The sequence below is a fragment of the Arachis stenosperma genome, chromosome 8, assembly GCF_014773155.1.
Source record: "Arachis stenosperma cultivar V10309 chromosome 8, arast.V10309.gnm1.PFL2, whole genome shotgun sequence".
Classification (NCBI taxonomy): Eukaryota; Viridiplantae; Streptophyta; class Magnoliopsida; order Fabales; family Fabaceae; genus Arachis; species Arachis stenosperma.
The window spans coordinates 43,151,828-43,172,124 of NC_080384.1; the positions used below are offsets into that span (position 1 = coordinate 43,151,828).

Consider the following 20,297-nt stretch of genomic DNA (forward strand, 5'->3'; position numbering starts at 1 on the left):
ATGAGCTATTAAAAATGGACAAAAGAGTATTGTATGGAATTCGAATCGATAGATCACAAATATTTTAAAGAAGTCTCGTAATTAAATATTTTGTTAGCTTTTTTTAATGTATGAAATAAAATATATATTTTTTAATTTTTAAATTATTAATTTTTTTAATAAATTATTAATCTTTTAACAGCATAGAAATTACTATGTGTGTAATTCGAACCAAGCTGGTTCGAATTAGTGTGTGCATGTGTTTGTGTATAATTCGAATTATGTAGAACTGAAGTTCGAATCAAGTTGGTTCAAACTACATATAAATGTACATTGGTGGATTCACGAAACAGATTTTGGTTTGGCAGATTTGTGTAAAATTTTGATCCCTTGGTTTATTATTGTGATTTACCCCCATTTTGTATATAAAAAAAAAAAAAGTTAAAAACAAAAGATGAAGTGGCGTTGACTAGTTAGCATGAGCGGGTGACTGGGTGGTGTCGTGATGGAGCTGAGAAGCATGTCCGACGCGCTCCAATTCCACGCGCAACTCCTGAAAGTGGGCATTCAAAACGACGACGCAGCGCGCAACGTCTCCAAGCTCTTCACTTTCGCCGCCCTCTCTCCCGGCGGCAACCTCTCCTACGCTCGCCTCCTCCTCCGCTCCATCCCCCGCCCCAACTCCTATTACTACAACACCATCATCCGCGCCTATTCCCGCAGCCCCGACCCCACCCACCACTTCCACGCCCTCTCTCTCTTCCTCTCCATGCTCCACTACCAACCACCCCAACCCGATAACTTCACTTACCCCTTCCTCCTTAAGTGTCTTGCCCGCTTGAAACTCACCCCACAAGGCAAACAGATCCACGCTCTCATCACTAAGACGGGTTTCGGGTCTGATCAGTATATCCAGAACGCCTTGATCCATATGTATTCTGAATTTGGCGAGTTGGGGTTTGCTCGCGAGGTGTTTGATAGAATGCCTCTTAGGGATGTGGTTTCTTGGACTTCAATGATTGATGGCCTTGTCAACGCTGACCGCCACGTCGACGCCTTGGCCTTGTTTGATAGCATGCTGAAAGCTGGGATAGAGGTCAATGATGCCACGGTGATGTCTGTTTTGAGGGCCTGTGCTGAAACCGGAGCTTTGAGTGTGGGGAAGAAGGTGCACATGATTGTGAAGGAGAAGAGGATTGATTCTAAGGCGAATGTTGGCACTGCCCTTGTTGATATGTATGCTAAAAGCGGGTGCTTAGAGAGTGCACGGAACGTGTTTGACAATGTTGTGGACAAGGATGTTTTTGTTTGGACCGCGATGATCTCTGCCCTTGCTAGCCATGGAATGTGCCAGGAAGCTGTTGGGATGTTTGCTGAGATGGAAACCTGTAGGATAGAACCTGATGAGAGGACAATGACAGCGGTTCTCTCGGCGTGTAGGAATTCAGGCTTGGTTAATGAAGCTTACGTGTTTTTGAATGATGTGCCAAAACGTTATGGTATAGAGCCTACAATTCAGCATTTTGGCTGTGTGGTGGACCTCCTCGCGAGAGCAGGGCGTTTGAAGGAAGCCGAGGATTTCATTAATACAATGCCTATCAAGCCTGATGCAGTTCTTTGGAGGACCATGATATGGGCCTGCAAACTTCATGGGGATACCGACAGAGCAGGGCGTCTCATGAAATACCTCAAACTACGAAAGAGAACTGCTGATGATGATAGTGGGAGTTACATACTCGCTAGCAATGTTTATGCTTCTTCTGGGAAGTGGTGTAACAAAGCAGAGGTGAGAGAGTTGATGAACCGAAGGGGATTAACTAAGCCTCCAGGGTGTAGTAGGATTGAAGTTGATGGCACTGTATGTGAATTTTCTATGGGAGATTATAATCACCCTGAAGCAGAGAAAATATATGACAAATTGGATCAGATTGTAGATGAAATTAGAAAGGAAGGGTATAATCCAAGAGTATCAGAGGTGTTGCTTGAGATGGATGATGAGGATAAAGCCATTCAGTTACTTCATCATAGTGAGAAGCTAGCTCTTGCATATGGACTAATCAGGAATAGGCAGGGTTCCGAAATCCGGATTGTGAAGAATCTAAGGTCTTGTGAGGACTGTCATGAGTTTATGAAACTAGTGTCTAAGATATACCAAAGAGAGATCATAGTAAGGGACAGGATACGGTTCCATCATTTCAAAAATGGTGACTGCTCTTGCAAGGATTACTGGTAGCTATGGTATCTGCTTTGGCCATGGAAACATTCGAATTAATGTTCAGTGACGATGTGGAAATGATTGAAGATCATGAATGAAACTCATTAATCAGCAATGGCACAGTTCTGATCAGATACATGAATGTATGGAGTAAACTGATTATATTGGTCATTGATAAATAGATTGGTTGTATGAAGTTAACGGTTTGAGTAAAGGGATATGAAAGGGGGAACCACGTTTATTTTGGAGTTATTTGTTCACTCGATGATTTATTGTACATGGTACAGTCATGTGATTAACTTGTTCTCCTTCCGCTGCTTAGTGCTTAATTTCTGTAAATTACATATTGTTTAGATAAGATACTGATAATATACTAAAATCTCTTGCCAGTTGATGTGAGGCCAGGAGGGAGGTTGGTTTGGGTACCTTTCATCGGCATCTGTTGGTTCCAATCGAACTATCTTCTCTGAAAAAAGTCTTTTTTGCTGCATTCCTTTTGACCTCCGCTTCAGTCTCTTTATGCCGCCTCGCTTCTCTTGGTATTTGCCCAGATTTGCCCTTTTAACTTTGATGTGTGTTGGTTTGTTCCTCTGATCATTCGGTTTTCTTGATCTATGTTTTGGATAGCTTCTTGGTTGCATTAGGCTCTGTTATTGAGGCCTATCTTTATTGAACTTTGTTTGGCATTCCTGCTTGAACTGTGTAAATTTGGTGCTTTGTTATCTTTCATGATTGTTGTATTTTTTTGTTCGCTTTTGGTTTCATTTGTTAGCTTTTGGTTTCATGTGTTGGTTTCTATGATTTTTTTTTCACCGATGGGAGTAGAGTTCTTGGACTTGATGATGCTGGAGTTCATTGAACTGGTATCTCCATGACTCCATTAGATGCTTGATCTTTAAGTTGCTTTTATTTATTTATTTTTTTGACTACTTGGTCTTTGTTTGTATAGCTTATTGGCTTTATTATGCTCTATTATTCAGTTCTAGGTTCGCTGTTCTTTGTTTTGCTACCTATGATTGCCATTCCACTTGAATTTAGTAATTTGAATTTGGAAGATTGGTGGCGGTGGTGGCGGACGAAGATTGTCAGTGATGAGGAGGAGGATGATGGTGAACACATTAAAGAAGGAGAAAAGAAAGTTAGCCAACATAATTTTTGAAGCGATGAGAAAATGGGTGGTGGCGAATGGTGAATGGTGAAAGTTAGCCAAAAACATATTAATTATCCACAAAAATTCAGCAACATTTTCTTCAGTGGTACAACAACTTTCATAGTGGCACGGTGTCACTAATTTAACAGTGGCACCACAAAATTCGCCATAACTATGTATATATTGAGTCAACTCTCGGGCCAATGAATCTAGTTTATCCAACGATCCAAAGTTAAGACTCAAACTCAGGTCACATGCTTATGAAGTGAGATTATCTAGCTATCAGTGGCTCATAAATTAGCTTAACTCACTTTAGCCCTAATCATGATGAATTATTTGTGGTATATTGAAAACAGTACATTTTAAACTAAATTAGCATAAATTAACAAGAAATTGTAGTAAAAAGTTTATGATAATTATACTTTTAATGAAGACTGAGTAAATTTCAAAAAAGTATATTACTAGTTGGGAAACAAATATAAAATATAGAGTATATATCCATTTTGGTTCTCAAAAATTTCGGACCAGACATTTTAGTCTCCAACTAAAATTAATTATTTGGTTGGTTTTTAACAATTAATTTTGTCAGTCACTTAGGTCTTTTGCTCAGTTAACTTTAACGGAAGATAAAATGGTCCTGACAATTCTAACAGGGGACAAAATGATCCCTGACAACTCTAAAAAGGGACAAAATGATCCCTTACCCCTTTATTCGAAAACGATGCTGTTCTTCCCCAATTTTTATTATATCTCGCATAACCCTAAGATTCATATTCTTCTTCTTCACCTTCACAGTTTTCTTTTCCATCTTTTTTTTCCTCCTCTTTAGCTCCAAGATTAAACTATAATGTAATGACCACACGTGTCGCACCTACCTCAACATGTCATGGACCATACACTGATACATCCACCTCCTCTGCACTTTACTCACCAGAAGCATCCACTTTCACGTCCTCGATAACATCACCTCCAATCCTCACAACGTCCATGACATCTTCAAGACCAAGTTCTACAACTATACCTCAAGGACACGCCTTTCTCCACTCTCCGACAAGCAATATAGATTGTTGGAAATTAGGACATCATGAGAAGATTATTCTTCGACATCATATGCAAATTCTCATTTGAAATTGACATTGAGTGCTTTATTCCTTCTTTCCTGGAGTCCGAATTGGCAGACAGCTTCGACCTCGCATCCAAGCTATCAGTACAACGAGCAATGTCGCCGTTGCTGCTCATATAAAAATTGAAGCGATTACTGAACATTGGTTTGGAGAAGAAGCTAAAGGAAGTGATTGGAGTGGTGGACAATGTGGTAGTGGAGATGATAGGGCAGGGGAGGAGGGAGATGGCAACGACGACTATGGGTCTTGACATATCAGACTTGCTGTCTAGATTCATGGGATCCATCGAAGACGTTGAGAGACATAGTCATTAGTTTCTTGAGTATGAATTGGTTGAGAACAAGTTGAGAATTTTTTTTTCTTATGAACGTTGAAGTTGTAGAGTGTGCATTGTGTAGCTTGAAGTTACAGTGTTAGACTATTAGTGTTATGCGAGATATGATGGAAATCAGGAGAGAACAGTGTCGTTTTCGAATAGATGAGATCATGGACTATTTTGTCCCATGTTAGAGTTGTCAGAGACTATTTTGTCCTCCGTTAAAGTTGACGGAGTAAAGGATCTAAGTGACTGACAGAATTAATTGTTAGGGACCAATCGAGTAATTAATTTTAGTTTGGGGACTAAAATGTCTGAACTAAGATTCTTTGAGGACCAAAATGAGTATATACTCTAATAATAGCTATTGCAAGTGTGTGGGCAAAACAAAGAACAATTTACTTTTCGGACAAACAAGCTATACTTAATATGTAATTGTATGTTGCTCTGCGAAGGAAGCTAAGTGGCCGGGGAAAACCCAACCCATAGCAAAAATAAACCATAGCGTACAAGAACGAATAGTCTCTATGACAAGAAACCCATTTAACCCTTAAAATCTCCGGAGCTTCAATTGGTTCATATATATATATATATATATATATATATATACACAGGCACAACGAAACAAAATATCAACTAGTCCAATTCGAAAGGCTTTATTAAATCACAATAATTTTGTAAATTAGAAAACAAATATATACTGCATATATAGCTAGAGCTATGGCTATGAGGCCAAGAACACCAACTTTCCGTACAAACCAATCTGTTCGTCGTATCTATGAGACTTTGCAGCCCAAATCAGAAATGAAAGAAACACCGGAAGCTTTCCTTCTCCATGTTTATCTTCCAGGTCCGTGTATATATATATATATATAACCATACTAGACATACATAATAAAATATCAGTCATTAAATTAACTATTAATATAAAAGATATAATAAATATTTGGCTTGATCTTCAATTTTTTTTAAATATTTTGGTTCTTAACAAATTTTTATATTCAAAAAATTTTTAAAAATTATTTTTGTAAGATAGATTGATCTCTATATTATTTTAAAGAAAGACTAATTTATCTTAAAATATATTTTTTGATACTTAATTATTTTATAATAAAATTTATTAAAAATTTATTTGTCTAACATATATATATATATATATATATATATATATATATATTAAAAATTTAATTGAAAACAATAGAAGAACCAATTTATCTGACAAAAATAATTTTTAAAAATTTTTAGAGATTAAAAATTAATTAGAGACCCAAGCATTCAATCTAAAATTCTTTAGGATTTAATTATTTAGGTATTTATTTTAAAATATATATTAAAATACAATATACTAATTAAAAATAACCTAAGTTATTTTAACTTTTAATCTAACCTAAATTTTGTTAATCTAATTAAGTAATCATGATGTAACTTTTTTTAAGTTATAAAAATTATTAAAAAAAAGCTTAATTTTAATTTTTTTTAAAATTATATATTTATTAATCAATTTCAATCACAAAATAAAAAATCTCAAAAGACTGGCACAAAAAATTTAAAATTTTCAAAATTTTTTCTTTCTTGCTTTCTTAAATTTTTTTAAAAAAAATCTTCATTGTTCTAAGAGAGAATTATTATGAAAGTATTTTGAGAATTTTACATTTTATGTGTCTTTGATGTTTTGTATTTGTTCTTTTGTAGATTTTTTTATTTAGTGGTTAAAATTAATTAATAGATATGTGATTTAAAAAAAATTATAAAATAAAACTTTTCTAGTAATTTTTATAATTTGTAAAAAGGTTATATCATAGTTATTTAGTTAGGTTAATAAAATTTAGGTTAGATTAAGAATTTAATCATAATAAGTCATTTTATTTTATCCAATAATAATAAGATATATCATAAAAGAATAATTTATCCTTTATTTTAGAAAGAGTTGAATAGAATTTATCATTAAACAACATATAAATTTATACATAAATACATAATAATTAATTTATTGTGTACCCATAACATTTTTGTTAAACAATTACCAGCAACACAAGAAAAATTACATGTAACAAGATTATTATCTTTATTCTGACGCTTTTGCATGCTCAGGTTATACAAAAGAACGCATTAAAATTACATTCGTGTGGTCTTCAAGAAAGGTGAAGGTTTCAGGAGAAAGACCAATTCAAGGCAATAAATGGAGCAGATTTGAGCAGACATATCCTGTTCCTGAGAATTGTAACCCAGAGGCACTTGAAGCCAAGTTTGAAGTTGGCACTCTCGTTCTTACGATGCCAAAGAACTTATCGGTTCCACAAGAGACGCTTAACACACCACAAGGAAAAACAAGGCCCACTCCTAATAAAGCTGAAGATGCAAAATTGGAAGAACCGTTAATGGGAAACAAGAAGGCACAGAAGGGTACTGAGGAAGCCACGTCATCATCATCCTCCTATAGACCTATTGAGAGCCCAAAGCTTGAAAATGAGAGTCGGTTAAAAGCGTTGTTCCCTCCATCAGAAGCCAATAGGGTTCAAGACCAAATTATTAAAAGACCGCCATTATCAGGTAATGATAACTCAATACCATTACGTTAAAGAGAAATAATCTTTATTTAAAATTTATTATTTTTTGCTATTATTTAATTATTTTAGTCTAATAATTTAATAATATATTTTATTTTATATTTTTAAATATTAATAAAAAAATAAATTTTTTCTAATTAAAAAAGTTTAAGACAAAATATTTATTAATTTTTTTTAAATTTAACAAAATCTTTACTATTCATCCGATTTTACTCTTTAAGAAGAATTCTCTTATTTTAAACTGTGATAGAAATTGCAATCACCATTATATGCTAGTATTGTGCACGAAAAAATTCAGAATATATAACAAAATTATATGTTTTTAGTAATAAAAATAAAAAGTATATTGCTTAACTGTAAAATTATTCATATAACACATTTCTTATATAATTTTCATTATTTATTAAATTTAACCCATACTAAAACAAAAATTAAGTCTAGTCACTATAATGATTTGGACATGCTCGCTTTTTCCATTTATCTTACAGTCATAACTGAACTCTTACCATGATAATCTGCGCTTAATTAATTATGTCTTATAAAATCTCTTGATATGGGTTTGAGTCAAAACCAAACCTAACAATTAGAATTGAATCCCAAACAGATGAGAAGCCTTCAAAGCGTCAAAAGGAGGACGAGGCAAAGACGACACTAACAGCGGTTGCAAGAGATTCATCGCCGGCCGAAAAGCGTGAAGATGAAGCTAGGCTCAAGACAAGACTAGCAGCTGTGAGAAAGCAATTAGAGGAAAAAGAAGAAGATGAAAGGCTCCCAAAGAAGGAAAAAGAGGTTAAAGAAGAATATGGGAAGACTTCTGAGGCAAGAAAGGTAATTTCGAATGATGATGATGTGGGAAAGGGTGTGTTAAAAGAGAAAGAAATCAGGATGAGAAAAGTGTCATCAAAGTTAGGTACTGGTGATGAAGTGTCTTCAGATAAGAGCAAACAGGATATGATTGATACTGTTGGGAATGGAATCAGAGAACTTGTTGCTTCTGCTTCTCTTGTTGTCACAAGAATCAAAGAAGGGAAATGGAATGACGAAGAGAAAGATCTAGTGGTAAATATAGCTGCTGCTTTTGCGGTTATTGCTGGATTGGGAGCTTATGTGTCTTATAGGTTTGTCTCATCCTAGACAACCTAAATTTAGCTCTACAGAAATTGTATATGATGTAATAATATAACTTGTGTTTATTATCACGGCCTATAAAACAAAAGTCCTGCTTATACATTCAAATCTTTTTAGCAAACAAATTCAAATAAGTTAACTTTAATCTAACAAAATTCATACACATAATGCATACGTGAAATCAAGTCATTTCTCCTCTAACTTTTGTATTATGCGTTTTTTCTTATCATCCTCATTTTTTTTACGTTCCTCCTACTTTTTTTCGTGTTCCTTCTTCTTTTTCTTCGCGTGTTTTATCTTCTTCGTCATGCTTTTTATTATTGCTATTGTTGTTGCATTTTTTTCCTCCTCCTCTTTTTATTGATTTTGTAACATATTATGTATTTTTTTCTTTGTTTAATTTTTTCTCCTAAAAAGAAATAATGAAAAAATGAAATAAGAAGATGAAGAAGAAGAAGAAGCAAAAGATAAGGAGGAGAAAGAGAAAGAATTTTGAATTATACAAAATTTATCAGTACAAATATATCAAAAATTCTTAACAATATATATATATATATATATATATATATATATGTCTTAGTTTTATACCAAAATTTACTATAAATACACAAAAATATTTTTTTTAATGCTGTATTTTTTCTTTTTTTTTCTTTTTTTTATTTTTTTCTTTCTTTTAGTTGAATGAATGTAGATTCAACTTCTTTCAAATAATTTTGTAGCATTATATGTTTCTTCTTCTTCTTTGTTTGATTTTTTTATTTATTTTTATTCTTATTAAGAGAGTAAAACAGAAAAAAACTTTAGAAGGTAAAACAAGAAAAAAAAAGATGAAAAAGAAAAAAAAGATAATAATGATAATGATGATGATGATGAATCACAAATCTCAGTGGATAATGTATATAAGAAATCACTAAACCCTTGTGGTTAGTTAAATTTGATAAATCCTAGTTTTGATTTTGGTACAATGTATAAATTTATATTGAATGTATGTTGATTGGAGTTGAGTTGGTGATTTGGAGTGCTTGATATTGAGCTTGTGTGGTTGAACTTGAAAGCTTGTGAGAAAGAGGTCTTTTTTGGTGGTTTTGAGTTTGGAAAAAAATCGGTTAAGATACGATTTAAGTTTTATTTAAATACCATGTAATGTGACATGAAACCTTAGGTTAGGTGTCCCTAGAAGTAAGATTGAATTGTGTGATTGGATGGAATTAAACTATTGAAATGGATGAAAGTGTTGAATTTGACTTTGATTTGGTGATTAGTTGTTATAATTTGTGGGAACATGGTATAAGTTTGTTGCTAGAAATTGGTGAATTGAGATGTGACTACTTATATGAGAATATGGTATGAACTGATGATTGAAATTATGAATTTTTGAATTATTAAGTTGATTGAATTAGTGAACTTTGGGTCGGAGGTCATCAAAGGTAAGATTGGTAAGTGTGTCCGAGTGAAATAATGGGAACTTGATATGGATCTTGATTGAGTTGGAAATCGTTAAATTGATTATTGATGAAAAGTGAATTTGGTGATTTTGTAAATGGGAATTGTTGAATGAATTGATAAATTGAAAACTTAATAGTTAGGTGTTGAAGGATTGAGGAGTATTCGATAATGTATATGAATGATTAGGACTGAAGTTTGATATGGTTGGTTTGATTTGAATTGGGAGTTTTAAAAATTAGAGGATTTTGGTAAAAATCTATTTTTAACCAACTTATGGGCCATAATTTAGTTTTTAGACCTTCAAATTTTGTGAAATTGGTTTCAAACGAAAGCTAGGTTTGTGAAGTTTACGATATTTGAAGTGCGGATAAAAAATATTTTTAACGAAAAAGTTATGCGCGTTTGAAATTTTGTGTAAAAATTGCATTTTCTGGACTTATCAGCTTTTTAGAAAAATTCGCTTTCATGCGTATGCGGGAATGTCATGCATACGCAAGTATTTGGCTCTTTCCATTACTCTTGCATACGTGGAGGGCATGCGTACACGAAAACGACAATTTTTGAAATCCCGTATACACGGCAGATGGCACGCATGTGCGAGCAAACCTTTCGGCCTCACATGGTCGCGTACGCGGAGGTGGCTCATGTACGCGACATGTGAAAATTTTACATCTTGCATACGCAAGGGGTGGCATGCGTTAAATGAGACGAAACGTGAATTGTAGAGTTATGGTTAGATTGGGACTTGGATACATTAGAGAGCTTTACCAAAATTGTGGTTTAGTTGAATCTTAAGTTTTAATCTGAGTGTCGAAGTTCTAGAATTGTCTCTAACTTTTTTGGGACCTTTTATATTAATAATGTGGACACCTTTACCATACCGAGAATATTTGGTTCTCATTCTATACACCTATTGTTGTTTTCAGATGTAGGACGCGATGCACCGTACTAAGAATTCTGAAGACTCTCGAAAGCGAAGAACTATCTTGGGACTTGGTGTTTGCTTGTATTTTGTTTATGTTTATATGTATGTGTAATAGACTCTTTTTTTGTATTTTGTATTTTGTCCCTCCTAGAGGTTGACTTGGAGAAATAGGAATTATGTTTATTTTTTGGTTTATTCTTGAGTTGTATGTATACATATATATTCTAGCCAGCCTTTACTTCGCAGGTCGAGTCTAGGTCTTGATTATATAACTTTCTTTTGGAACTCTACTTTTATATATCGTTCTCTTGATTTTTTGTATAAGCTTTCTATCCTTCCATTTCTCGTGAGCGTTGTACCTTCGATTTTGTTTTTGTCGTAGCCATTTTCTTTTAAGGATCCTAGATATATTATATATATATATATATATATATATATATATATATATATATTACTTTTAGGGTGCCACTTCTGTTTTACATCCTAGGTGTAAAGTTCTGTGTGGTAGGGTGTTACATACAGTTTGACCCGGAGCAAGTGGGACAAACCTTAACTCTTCCATCTTACTCAGATGGGTGTTTACAAATCTCAACCCAATCAAGTGGGATGAACCTCAATCATTACGTCTTACCCAGGTGTCTCTAACCTTCACCCAGAGCAAGTGGGACTAAACCACAATCCTTGTAACTTATCCAGGCATGTGTTTAACCGCTTAACCCAGAGCAAGTGGGACAAAGCCACAATCTTGCATCTTACCCAGGTCTCTCAATTATTAACTCGGAGCAAGTAGGACAAAGTCGCAACCCTTGCGTAATTACCTAGGCAATCAATCATATTCGTAGTCTTTAATCAAATTCACAAGTTATTAGATTTATTAGCCCCAATTCTTTATTAATTTATCAAGCAATTGATTCATTAATCTCAATTCTTTATCAAATAATTAATTCAATTTTCTTGTGAGTGGGATAACACCACTGTCGTCACTGTGAGCGGGACGAGGCCACCATCTCCACTTAACTCGGAGCAACCAAGCAAGTGGGACAAACTACAATACTTACATCTTACCCAAGCAATAAGTCATTCATCATTAACTTTAATCAATTCCACAAATTATTGGATAGTTTAACCTCCATTCGTTATTATTTTCCCAAGCTTAGGTTCATTGACCCTAGTATTTTATCAATTTGCTAATTCCTTTAAGACGTGAGTGGAATGAAACCACTGTCCTATAAAACTACCATCCCTGCAATGTCTCATCTGGTTAACTAAGTAGTTAGTCCAAGAATAATTAAATTTAATTTGTTGGACATAGTAATATTCTATCCAGGGATTAAAAATGAGTTGCCAGGGTTTATTTAGGGGTTACACTGTTACAGGGGTTTACAAGCATTTCGGGAAGGCTAAACTATAAAATACAAGGTATATTCACAAAAACAGGGCTTGTGCGTACGCACACGCCAGAGCGCCATTCCCGTTTCATGCATACGCATACCCCTCGTGTATGCACGAGCACTTTTCCATGCTCTACCCAGTGCGTACGCACCATACTATGCGTGGGCACGCATACCAGGAATTCCAGTTTGCTGTATAATCTCATAATTTAGTTTTTTGATACCGTTTTTCATTTATTCATAACTTTTTCTGTAAAATTCTGATTTCTTCCGTTATTAAAACATTTTAAAGATCATTTAACTAGCTTCAATTAAGATAGATTTTACCTAAATACAAGCTTTGCACACTAAGATATGGCACGCCAAAGTTGGTCAAAATTCTATTTTTACCAATTTCAACTCGGACCTGACGGAGAAGCTGTGGTAGCTAGATTGTTTGCGAGAGCAAATAAAGGTGTACAATCAATAGATGCACGCTGGTGGAGCACCGACAGCAGCACTTACTCCACTGCCGATTCAACAGGGAGAAGACGACGATGACAATTACCAGGATCCGTGGGGTTTAGGGATTTAATTTTTTATGTCTACTTTCTTGTATTCTACTTCTGTGATATTTTATTATATTTAGACTATTTATTTCTAATAAAATAATTTGTAAATTTTTGGTAATTTTGAATTTTTTCTAATAATTTTATTAACAAGAGTTTTAATTTGACTATTAATTGTGACTTGACTGTGCAACAAAAAAAGCTACCGTAGGATTTATTGATGGATAAATCTGATGGTAACTTGTGCCAAAAGACATGATATGGCGCTAAAGTTACCGTTGAAATAATCCAACGGTAATCGGCAACTCAGCATCGACAAATTCATTGAAAAAACTAACGAAAAATCTGCCGGTAATTAGCGTCAGATGAAAACAATCTGAGGTAAATAGTTCTCGGCGCTATTTATACCGTCAACTCCATGATGAGCAATCTGCGGTTCATTATGTGAGTTTCAATTAATTCTAAGTTTGAAATTTATTCGGTTTAAAATCAATTAAGTGTTATCCTAATCACAACGTGTGTCACACAGGAGGACTACACGTAGAGATTGGAGGCCGCGATCCATCAATATCAGCCGCCTAGTAGGAACAACTACCCCAGCTTGGATACCTCAATGGTAGATATTGATAGGGTTTGGCACAAGACTGCCTCTTATCCCCACAAGAATCGCATCTTCAGGTTGGGAATTTGCCGGCGACCTCTGCTCCTCCGCATTAGTGGCTTTATCTACCTCTACCTTTGCCACCAGCCCTGCGAATCCTGTGGAAGTTGTTGACTTGAGGGAGGAGTGCAGAAGCTCATGCAGGAGCTTCACCAACAAACTCAGCAGTATGAGCAGAGGTACAACAAGGTTTTTACACGCATGGGAGACACCACAGCCATAAACTCGCAGATGACGGAGTAGCTAGAGTGTTTGCAAGGGCAGATAGAGATGTACAATGAGCATATATACGCTGAAAGCAATGGCGCTGCTGGTAGGGTTCTGACATCAGCATCTACTCCGCCGCTTCAGCAGGGGGCCAACGATAACAATGATGATTACTGGGATATGTAGGGTTTAGAAATTTAATTTATTTTATGTCTATTTCATTGTATTCTAGTTCTGTGATATTTTATTATATTAAGAAAATTGATATTTAATACAATCATTTATTGATTTTTTGTAATTTTGAATTTCTGCCCTAATTATGTTAACAAGAATTTTAGTTTGACTATTAATTGTGGCTTAATTGTGAAAAAAAAAACTACCGTAAGATATACCAATGGACAAATCCAATGGTAATTGGGTACCAAAACATATAATATGGTGCCAAAGATACCGTCGGAATAATCCGACAGTAATTAGCAAATTTAGTCTCGGCAAATTCATTAAAAAACCGACAAAAAATCTGCCGGTAATTAGTGTCGGACAAAATTATTCGCCGGTAAACACTTTTCAACGTCATTTATACCGTCAAATTCAATCCTACGATACTCAACATTTTTCTTGTACTGTGCAACTCCTCTAATTTTGCTTGGACGTCCTCAATATCTTTCCAAGAATTGGACTTGTGATTGATCTGCCATTGGACAAATCTATGTCTACATTCTTTCAATTTTTGGGCCAATGAAAACATAGTCGAGCCTGGTACTTCCATTTTCCACACTTCACTGATAATTCTTCTAACATCCTTTTCACCATACCAGTGTTTCTAGTATTTAAATCGCCTTTCATCCCATCCTAACTAAATAGCGGTTGAGTCTCTCCTTCACCAACTCCTCTCCTTGTCTTCGATTTGTCCAGGTGAATGGCTGCCCCACTATTCCAATATCCACTAACTTGTTATTGCCCAACGAAGTTAATGAATGTTAAAATGGTGGTTGCTAATTTTTTACCTCCACCTCTTCTTTTTTTACTTAGCTTGTTAGAGCATTAAAATCTCTAACTATTACCACTTTTTCATCTAGTTGTTGAATTATTGCTGTAATTTTCTCAAACTGTGAGGATCGAATTTGTTCTGAACAACTCAAATGGACACCAATAATCCCCTATACATTATTACTTCCAAACTCCTTGACCTTGACTATCACAAAGAACTCTCCATTGTAAAGAACTTGAACAATGATGTTGTCTTTTCAAGCTAGCGCAAGTCCTCCAACTACTCCCAAAGGGTGAATAATATGCCAATTTTCATAGTCGCATATCTGAAGTTTTGTTTCCATCTATCGAAATTGGTTCTTTGTTTCACTTAGGGACACAATCTTAGAAGAGTGGAATTTACACATTTCTTTTAAATTGTGAATTATCAGGGGTCTTTCCAAAATCCTGACAATTCTATACAAGAATTCTCATGGTGTTTTGGGTGCCTTTTGTAGGCTAGCACCCTCCACCATTTGTTCATCAATTGCATATTCATCCTCTATTCTTGTTTTTTTTAGAGACTCTCTGACTATGCCACTCTTCAATCTTTCTTTGGCTCTCCAGTTTTAGTCTTCAAACTTCTAGCATCTTGTCTTGTTAAATTTTTTTCCACTTTTGGCCTTTCTCTGGCCTTTCTCTGTTGTAAAACATTGTCCGATTTTGAATTGCATAGACTGCCTTTTATCCTTTTTGATATTGACTATTCGACTATGATAATATCCATGCAATCTATTCTTGAATTGGCTTATTGTGGTAGCTTAGAAATACATGTGTTGTTGAATTCATTTTTAATATATATTTTATATTTTTAATTTATATTTTATATTAGTGGCTAATTTTAATATACAAGTATTGTTAAGAGAATATAAGCAACAATTATCTATGTTATTTTTTATTATCCAAATTAGTCCCTAAGGATTTTAAAAGCAAATATTTTAGTTCTAAAAAGAATAATATACAAAAACATTACTAAGGTTTTACTTCGACAAACAAATCAGTCCTCAATTTATTTTCCGGCAGAATATATAATTACCCAAATCAATCTCAAAAAATTTTAAAAACAGACATTTTAGTCCAAAAAAAATTAATACACAAATCAATCCCTAATTTTTTTGTCAAATATAACAGTCTTTCATCTAAAAAAAGTAAAATAAAATTATTATTATTATTATTATTATTATTAATTACACAATAATATTATACCATAATTTTTTATATTTTTTGGATAAAATAATAATAAATTTATTTATTAAATTCTTATATATGTATTTATAATATATATATATATAGATAATAATAATAATAATAATAATAATAATAATAATAATAATAATAATAATATCGTTCAATAAAATTATTAAAGATTATTCTGTAAAAAATTTAAAATTAAAATTATATGATATTTTTATATTTAATATAATCAAAAGATGTCTTATTTTAAAAAATATATTTGTATTAAAAAAATATTTTAATTTGAATTTCAAAACATCATTATTCATCTTACTTATTTCTAACGAAAAAAATGTATTAATATTTTAGTTTAATCATCTACATGTACAAAGTTAAGTTAATAATAATAATAATAATTGACATATAGTAAAAGTAAAATGGATAGAACTGTTATGTTTAATAAAAATATGTTGAAAATTAATCTGTGTATTATAATTTTTTTCAAAATTAAAATATTCAATTTTAAAATTGTTAGAAACTAATTTAAATAATTATTCTAATTAATAAATATAAAATAAGATAATTTTTAATTGATTTACACTAAATTTAATTATTTTCCAAATATTTTCGTACATAAATAATAGGATATGAAAGAAGTCACTCATACCCTAACTAATGGTCAAATATGACTTGAGCGTATCTGACCTTATAATCAACACCCTACCTGCTCAGAAGGTGATATGAAACAATTCTCTTAGCAACTTTCGACCTTTCCAATCATTTAGCAAAGTAATCCTTCTACTCTCATGTGCTCACAACAGTATGATCATTCGATTCATTTCATTCATTTGGCTTGTCCACACGTAAAACCAAGTGAATGTCAACAATTTCCAAAGATCAATGTTTTCTTGGATCTTATGATTGGACCTAGTAGTCATAACTTTAAGGTGTTTGCTTGGATGCCTATAGAAAGTTGCCTAATTTACTAAAAAGGAATAAATATTAATATTTAATTTAAAAAATATAAAAATAAATAATTTTTAAATATTTAAAACTTACCTTAAAAGGTAACTTCGACAAATTCGGCACCACACTCATGAGTATCAAAGAATTTGCCTAACTTTAATCATAGATGTACCATTAACAGCTAAGGAAATTGTATAAACAAACATGAATAGCGCAAAATGAAAATTAATCACATGGGCATTTACAACAAATTAGCTTGCCACTAACATAAGCTATAATAGAAATCTAAGCATTTATTCACAATCCCCTTTGGTGTGGGTATGCAAAAAAAAAAAAAAAATACAAATTTATATTTTTTTAACGTAAAATTAACAGTAAGGAAATTATAACACTATCAAGCTAGTTTCCTTTGGAGTAACAGGCTCAAGTATTAAAAATCTAACAATATTTAGAAGATAATAAAAAATTAATCTAAAATTATTTTATTTAGTATTTATTAATTATTATTAAAATAATTATATAAGTTAAATATAATAAGTATGCAATAAAATAATTTTAGTAATGATAATATTAAAAAAATAAAAAAAATCAATTTAAATAATCTAATTAAATATGTCTTATTTAATATTTATTTATTACCGAATACGTTAAATAAAACAAAAAATAATAAATTTTAACCATTTTTAACTACAAATTTTTGTTTATCGAGACTTTTTCATTTAGCATTAAGTAGAATTAAAGCTCACATCATTTGTTTTTTTTTTTTTTGGGAAGAGAGAGGGGTTGGGGATGGGGATGGGAATGGGGAAGGAACATATTTTTTTTTTTTGAATTGGAGGATTTTATGTTATTTTTTCGTTTAAAACGACGTCGTTTTAGGATTTCGATGAACGAAAAATGCTTAAGAGACTACTATGAGTCTCGAAATACAAATTTAAAGACAAATTTAAATAATTATTAATTTTTTCGATTATTTTGAGATTTGAGTGTAAATTCAAAAATTACTTTTAAGACTTAACTTCTTGCTCGTAATAAACTGAATAGACAAAGAAAAAAAAGGGGCCACTGGTTTAAGAAGTTGATTGATTGAGGGTTGGGGTGCATAGTGCATCTTTGGCCTAAGGAATGGAGAATCTCAATTCCCCCTCCTTTCGGATATTGGATTAGGTAGACATAAAATGGTATTTTTATTTTTTAAATGTGTTGGATATTTAATTTATTAGGTATGTAGATAGTTATTTTAATTTTTAATTGGATAATTATTTTATTCGATTCAATTTAATTATATACAATTAACAAATGTTGGATGATCATTTTACTAAATAATCGGATGATTATTCCAATAACTACGTAAATGATTGTTTGATGACGATTCAGCAATAATGATAGGAGAGGGACATCTAACATCAGAGAGATGGGATGATCGACGAGGGTGAGGTGGTAGACGGTTTGGGAGAAAGAGAGTGTTTAGATGAATTTCTTTAGTAAATTAGAGTTGAGATGATTAATTTTTTGAAATAATTGTTTGAATTTTTTGGTTTAAATAATTTAAAAAAAAATTTACTTTTTTTTTTGTATTGGATCAAATTCAAAATCTATTATTTACATTATTTAGATTTCTCATTGTCTCTTTAACGAAATTGATAACCAAAACATATTCTCATAACCAATTTAACAGCAAGCTCTAATAAATAAATTGAAATGTTTGAAAACAATAAAAATCAATTCAAATCTGAAAATTCTCTTATTTTTATATTTATTTAATTACTTCTAAAATAAATATATAACATTAAATATAATACATATATAATTTTAAATATTATATATATAAAATTAAAAATTTTAAATTAAATAAAATAATTTTAAATTATTATCTTCTTAACCTTGTTCTCAATAAATAACTTTTGGTGATAAATACTGCAAGAAATAATCCAAAGCGAATGAGTCAATATGTATTTTTTTTATTATTATAACGGTAAATAAATTCCCTTAACTAAATTTGTACAACCAATATCTGTGCTTAAAAAATTTGCACAGGCATAATCACAAGGTAAATATTAAAATAAAAAAACAAATCCTAATTTAAACAATGCGCCATGGAGTCAAAACAAAACAAAATAAGATTACAATCAACTTTATATTTGATGTATACCACCTATGCATGATATATGTGTTACCAATAATAATTGATGTTTCAGAATTATATGCGCATAACAGTATATAGCAAATAATCATTGGCAATAAGTCGACAAAAGAACAATAATAATTGATTCACGCTCATCGTCTTTATACCCACTCTTATCCTTCCCCACATGATCATTTTAACGGATGATCTTTTATTAACACAAATTATTGTAAGAATAAATATGAACACATTCTTATCTATATGCATTTTTATCTGTATCTTTCTATACAACTTTTTGCCCAACTCAATCAGAAAGGGCAAAATATAACATCATTTATCACTTCATCACTTCTTTTTGAAGTTTCAATATGCCTAGATTCGCGGTTTTTTGTTCCACCCACCAACACCCAACCCAACTACGGCTACTAACACCAACAACATCCAGTAATATCTAGCAAATTAAACCCCATTTTCTTCTATTTCGGTTCGTTTTCCCTTTTTAGTTCTCTCTTTTTTTTTGGTTATTAAATCGATAAAAAATATTTTTTTATTTTTTAGTATATTTGACAAATTTTTAATAAATAAAATAAAAGTATTAGAAAATTTTTTTTAAAAAAAATTTTTACATAATAAATAAAAAAAATTATTTTATTTTACTCAAATATAATTAATAAATAAATAAATCATTTTACCTAAGATATTCAAATATAAAATTACTTTTATTTTTATAAAAAATTACTTAAAAAATAAAAAATAACTTTTCTAAAAATAACGTACAAACAAGTCTTTTCTCTTTTTTTACCTTTTATCTCACTTACTCCGATCCGCTTCAAATCCCTAATTTCATGTTCAATCATGCTAGAAAAACAACACTATATAAACAAATTTTAGCCAATAAAATATTAGTTATTAAAAATAAAAGTAAATTTTATCAATTTTTTTCTAAAATAAAAGATAAAATTACTCTTTTAGCATATTTAATGATTATTAAATGAAATTAATTTTAATTTTTAATTTAATCAAAACGACTAAATTATCTAATTAATTAACTATAATATAACATTTTTACAAATTATAAAGATCACTAAACATCAAAATTTTCTAAAACACTCCCTTGATAAATTAGAGAGAAGAGATTACATATATATAAATAATACTACATGAAAATAAAAAAGGTTATGAAAAAAAACGGAGATGATAGTAATCAATTTTTTCTTTGTATATATGGTAGGTGTTTGGTAAAAGAATGAGTATGAGGAATGATTCATATGAGCATATGAAAAAGTTAGTTAATAATATTAACGATAAATCATATAATACAAAGAGTATAGTAGTATCTTCTCTTAG

The 20,297-nt window shown here is 31.7% G+C and overlaps 2 protein-coding genes across 3 annotated transcripts; both read left to right on the forward strand.

The window, feature by feature from the left end:
- The first annotated feature begins 453 nt into the window (after positions 1-453).
- On the forward strand, positions 454-3,656 carry LOC130943838 (pentatricopeptide repeat-containing protein At4g21065-like). Of its 2 annotated transcripts, none has more exons than XM_057871879.1 (2): positions 454-3,057; positions 3,175-3,656. In XM_057871879.1, the coding sequence occupies exon 1, from the start codon at positions 485-487 to the stop codon at positions 2,210-2,212; it is 1,728 nt and encodes a 575-aa protein (XP_057727862.1). In that variant the 5' UTR covers positions 454-484; the 3' UTR covers positions 2,213-3,057; positions 3,175-3,656. The 2 variants fall into 2 exon arrangements, with proteins under 2 accessions (XP_057727862.1, XP_057727861.1); XM_057871878.1 differs by having other exon boundaries at positions 454-2,475; positions 2,585-3,656.
- Positions 3,657-5,425: 1,769 nt separating this feature from the next.
- LOC130946303 (inactive protein RESTRICTED TEV MOVEMENT 2-like) lies at positions 5,426-8,568 on the forward strand. Its single transcript, XM_057874978.1, has 3 exons — positions 5,426-5,634; positions 6,876-7,334; positions 7,956-8,568. The coding sequence occupies exons 1-3, from the start codon at positions 5,505-5,507 to the stop codon at positions 8,483-8,485; spliced, it is 1,119 nt and encodes a 372-aa protein (XP_057730961.1). The 5' UTR covers positions 5,426-5,504; the 3' UTR covers positions 8,486-8,568.
- Positions 8,569-20,297: the final 11,729 nt, after the last annotated feature.